Here is a 4959-nt window from a genome sequence, read left to right as displayed (position 1 = left end):
AGGGAAACTGGGCTGCGGCAGGGCTGTGAGGAGGGAAACTGGGCTGCAGCGGGGCTTTGAGGAGGGAAACTGGGCTGCGGCAGGGCTGTGAGGAGGGAAACTGGGCTGCGGCGGGCTGTGAGGAGCGAAACTGGGCTGCGGCGGGGCTGTGAGGAGGGAAACTGGGCTGCGGCGGGCTGTGAGGAGCGAAACTGGGCTGCGGCGGGGCTGTGAGGAGCGAAACTGGGCTGCGGCGGGCTGTGAGGAGGGAAACTGGGCTGCGGCAGGGCTGTGAGGAGGGAAACTGGGCTGCGGCGGGTTGTGAGGAGGGAAACTGGGCTGCGGCGGGCTGTGAGGAGGGAAACTGGGCTGCGCGGGGGGTGTTCACCATTTACCCGCTATTTACATTTATTCATTTAGCTGACGCTTTTATCCAAAGCAACTTACAATTGCTATACATGTCAGAGGTCGGACGCCTCTGGAGCAACGAGGGGTTAAGTGTCTTGCTCAGGGACACAATGGTGGACGTGTCACAGTGGGGAATTGAACCCTGGTCTCTCACACCAAAGGCATAGTCTTGTCTATTGCCCCCTTCACCCGCTATCTTCCATCTTTTTGGTTCTGCCATGTTTGATCAATGCAACATACACACAGTTGATCAGAAAAAACTCTACGGCTCAAGGGCCAACTGCGGTCCACTGCCTGATTTCCTGGGAGGTAATAAAACTGAGGTCACATCTTAACAGCATATCCCACCACACTGAACATATTAAGTATTGGTCAAACCTGGGTTACTGTAGATCATAGAGCTCTGGGTATCCAGCCACAGCTTTGTCTTCCACTACTGTCATCTGATTGGATGGATCGAGCGCTTTTCTGCTCTGGGTCATCGTTTTTTACCTCGAGGTACTGCTGCTACTGAAGTAAAAGTACTAATACCACACTGTGAAAGTACTCTGTACACTAGTAAAATTCCTGCATTGAAAGTGTTTCTTCAGTAAAAGTATGTGAGTATAATCAGGCCTAAAAGTATTAAAGCAGTAAACTGTTTTCCATCTCCTCCTCAGATTCTTCTTCCTCCTCATTAATGTGCAGCAGGATGTTGCTGCTGCAGCTCCTTCTGAACTGTTCAGTTTCAGACTGCAGCTGATGAATCTTTTCAGCTGATTATTTCCTCCATTAATTTATTGATTGTTTGGTTTGTAAAGATTCTGCCGTCACAGTTACCCAGAGTCCAAAGCGAAAAGTCGAAACATTTATTACAGTGGTTCAGAGGAGAAGCTGAAACATCAGATGTTTTCTGTCAGTCAACTGATCGTTTCAGATGCGCTTGTTTAAAACGTTGGGTAGTGTAATTTCTAACTAAACATAGTTTGTCAACTCTTCATATGTGTTGTTCAGATATTAATTTATAAAGTAACAATGAAGTAAAAAGTACATCTCCCGAGATTTTAATCTTCAAAGGTGAATCATCTGAACAGTTCATTTCCTTCATTTCTGGTCAATCTTTCTGCTCCAGATTCTGTGGAAATGTTTTTATTTCTGTAAAGAGACTCTAAAACTCCAACAGTCCAAGTCAGCTCAGCTCCCAGGTCAGTTTCTCCTGTAGATATCTGCTGAGTCAGGATTTAGTCTCTGTTTGGGGAAGTGACCTTTTTAAATGTGACGGTGGCTCCTTTTCACCTCAATGAGAAATTAATTCATTGTAATTCAGTTAGAAACTCCTGGACTTTAATAGCTCCTGTGTTTCAGCAGCTTTTCTGCTCATCTTCAAGAAGAAGTAGAAGCAGAAAATACTGAACCTCAGGTCACCAAACTGCCTCTGATCTAATCTTTCCCAATCAGTCCTTTTGCTGATCAGTCACGTGGAAAGATAATTTAAATAACTCAGAACTCTGAGACATGAAACACATGTTGGATCATTCAGTGTGATTCATTTCCAGAGGACATCGTGACCTCGTCCACAACAGACATAGTTTTCCTGTCTCCGTGTTTACCTGTCCTCGTGTTTACCTGTCTCCGTGTTTACCTGTCCTCGTGTTTACCTGTCTCCGTGTTTACCTGTCCTCGTGTTTACCTGTCTCCGTGTTTACCTGTCCTCGTGTTTACCTGTCCTCGTGTTTACCTGTCTCCGTGTTTACCTGTCTCCGTGTTTACCTGTCTCCGTGTTTACCTGTCCTCGTGTTTACCTGTCTCCGTGTTTACCTGTCCTCGTGTTTACCTGTCCTCGTGTTTACCTGTCTCCGTGTTTACCTGTCCTCGTGTTTACCTGTCCTCATGTCTCTCTCTGTGTGCAGGTCTCCTGGTTGGGACTCTGGATGTGGTTCTGGACTCCAGTGCCAGAGTGGCTCCGTACAGGATCCTGCTCCAGACTGCGGACTCTCAGATCTACTGGAACATCGCCTGTGGTGGGTCAGCTGGGCTGGGCAGGGATGTGATTTTTCCGGATTTTCCGACCTGAAGATGTGATGCACGTCAATCATGCAGATCTGTAATTAAAAAAAAGAAGGGGGGGGGGGGGGGACAGGACCTGGCCTAGTGAAATGGAAAGGATCTAGGTTGACATGTGTAAAGTTTCTTCCTTTCTAAATATCAAGGATGTTCGTTTACGCTCAGCTGCAAAAAAAAACAGTGTTTACCGCAGGCACTCTCGCGCATCAGTGGTACCTAACGTGTTGGGCAGTAATAGGCCTACTGCAAAATTACTTTTCCCAGTAAAGAGTAATGTAACGGATTACTTTTTCCAAAACATTTGTATTATTACAGTTAGTAATCCAAGTAACCGAACGAACCATCCCTGCCATGAATGCGCGACCGCACTGCAGCTCAGCCGCACCGGACATTATGTTGTTAAAGTCAGCTGTTAACCAAGAATCGTAACGTCATTGCCATTACTGTGTCACAGTCTAAGATGCAGCAAAAAATTTTCAACCGCGAACAGTTCTACTTTTAGACTTAGGCTAATTGAAGCATCAGCTAAAGCAACACAGCAACGTGAAACTCAGAGAGAAACTCAGCTGGCCGCTGCTGCCAGTGATGCTTGGACACATGGGGAGAGAGTGGCGTTATAATAGGCTATCACCCAGTAGTGGGCCTAAGTAGAGCAGCTAATATTACTTACAGGTCTATAGCCTATGCTAAGTAACTAGTAGGTAATATTATTTCTGAGTAACTTGCCCAACACTGAGTTGACAATAAGGATCAGATAAATTGGGAATCTTTTGATAATTGCTTGTTAGAGGCTATGTCTAATGTTTACTTTGACTTTGTTGTCTAGTGATCACTCATGTAGCCTAAATATACACTTTGCTGTGTGAACGGTTGCTTTTTAAGTCTTCCTTCTGTTAAACGTTAATAAGTAATTTCTTGTGAATGGTTGTGACAGGGTTTAGGCCATATAAGGCCTTTTCACACGGGTCGCTCCGCGCTCCTCATCAACAGACAGGCAACAACCTTTTCTGCTGTTTAATATTCATTAAAAATCATCTATTAACTTCAACTGAACTAATTTGAAAGTTATTAGTTACATTATTTAGTTATAGACTCAATTATTTCATGTTTCATGTTGCACATTTAGGTGTTGAAGTTTGGTAAAAATGAATACAAAATAATAATTATTATAGAGAGGTTGCGATGGCGCAGTGGATTAGACCCTTGTCTTTGATTTCCATTAAATAAGTTATTGTCTTGGGTCCTGCTTCAACTTCCATGTTAGAGCCGCCGCCAGTTTAATCAGGGTGTCGGGCCAATCACATGCCTGCTGGGAGCTCTTCAATTGGCTGAATCTTTGTTTATAGTTTTTCACCATCACTTGTTTCTTGTAGGCTCGTCCAGAAAGGAGATCACGGAGCACTGGGATTGGCTGGAGACCAACCTTCTGCAGACCATCTCCATCTTTGACAGCGACGAAGACGTCACCACCTTTGTCAAGGGAAAGATTTCTGTATGTCACTTCCTGTTAGACCGACTCTTTTTCTGGTCACCGATTGATGTCACTTCCTGCTAGACCAACTCTATTACTGGTGTGCGTCCTGTCATTGAGTGATGTCACTTCCTGCAGGGCATGATTGCGGAGGAGAACAGGCTGAAGCAAGGGGACGAACAGGAGGAGGATTGTGGGAAGTTTCGGGAGGCCGAGCTGAAGATGAGGAGGCTGTTTGGGATGCCCGAGGAGGAGAAGCTGGTGAACTATTACTCCTGCAGCTACTGGAAGGGCAGAGTGCCGCGGCAGGGCTGGCTTTACCTGTCCGTCAACCACCTGTGCTTCTACTCCTTCCTGCTGGGCAAAGAGGGTACGACCGGCCAATCACAGGCCAGAGTGTCATGATGTCATTTATACTTTATTAGAGAGTAACTCATCATCCTGTTTGACTTTGAACGTACCCTGAAGGTGGTACTGCTGTACTTCTGCAATTAGAAGGTACTTCTGTAGTTACTCGAAGGTACTTCTGCAATTAGAAGGTACTTCTGTAGTTACTCGAAGGTACTTCTGCAGTTAGAAGGTACTTCTGTAGTTACCCTAAGGTACTTCTGCAGTTACCCTAAGGTACTTCTGCAATTAGAAGGTACTTCTGTAGTTACTCGAAGGTACTTCTGCAATTAGAAGGTACTTCTGTAGTTACTCGAAGGTACTTCTGCAGTTAGAAGGTACTTCTGTAGTTACCCTAAGGTACTTCTGCAGTTACCCTTAGGTACTTCTGCAGTTACCCTAAGGTACTTCTGCAGTTACCCTTAGGTACTTCTGCAATTAGAAGGTACTTCTGCAGTTAGAAGGTACTTCTGCAGTTAGAAGTTACTTCTGCAGTTACCCTTAGGTACTTCTGCAATTAGAAGGTACTTCTGCAGTTACCCTAAGGTACTTCTGCAGTTACCCTTAGGTACTTCTGCAGTTACTCGAAGGTACTTCTGCAGTTACCCTTAGGTACTTCTGCAGTTACCCTTAGGTACTTCTGCAGTTACCCTTAGGTACTTCTGCAGTTA

General features: G+C 45.2%; 1 protein-coding gene across 2 annotated transcripts in view; it reads left to right on the top strand.

Annotated features, from left to right (window-relative positions):
* The window catches only part of LOC123957884 (TBC1 domain family member 9B), a 28989-nt gene that overhangs the window by 1711 nt on the left and 22319 nt on the right, over positions 1-4959 (top strand). For both annotated transcript variants that reach the window (XM_046030978.1, XM_046030977.1), the window contains exons 2-4: positions 2277-2387; positions 3804-3922; positions 4040-4271. In XM_046030978.1, coding sequence (XP_045886934.1) covers positions 2277-2387; positions 3804-3922; positions 4040-4271 — 462 coding nt within the window. The remainder of the gene's footprint in view (positions 1-2276; positions 2388-3803; positions 3923-4039; positions 4272-4959) is intronic.

Source organism: Micropterus dolomieu, linkage group LG19 (genome assembly GCF_021292245.1).
Source record: "Micropterus dolomieu isolate WLL.071019.BEF.003 ecotype Adirondacks linkage group LG19, ASM2129224v1, whole genome shotgun sequence".
Lineage (NCBI taxonomy): Eukaryota > Metazoa > Chordata > Actinopteri > Centrarchiformes > Centrarchidae > Micropterus > Micropterus dolomieu.
Note: the sequence above shows the minus strand (reverse complement) of the source record. Positions and strands in the feature narration are given on the sequence as shown.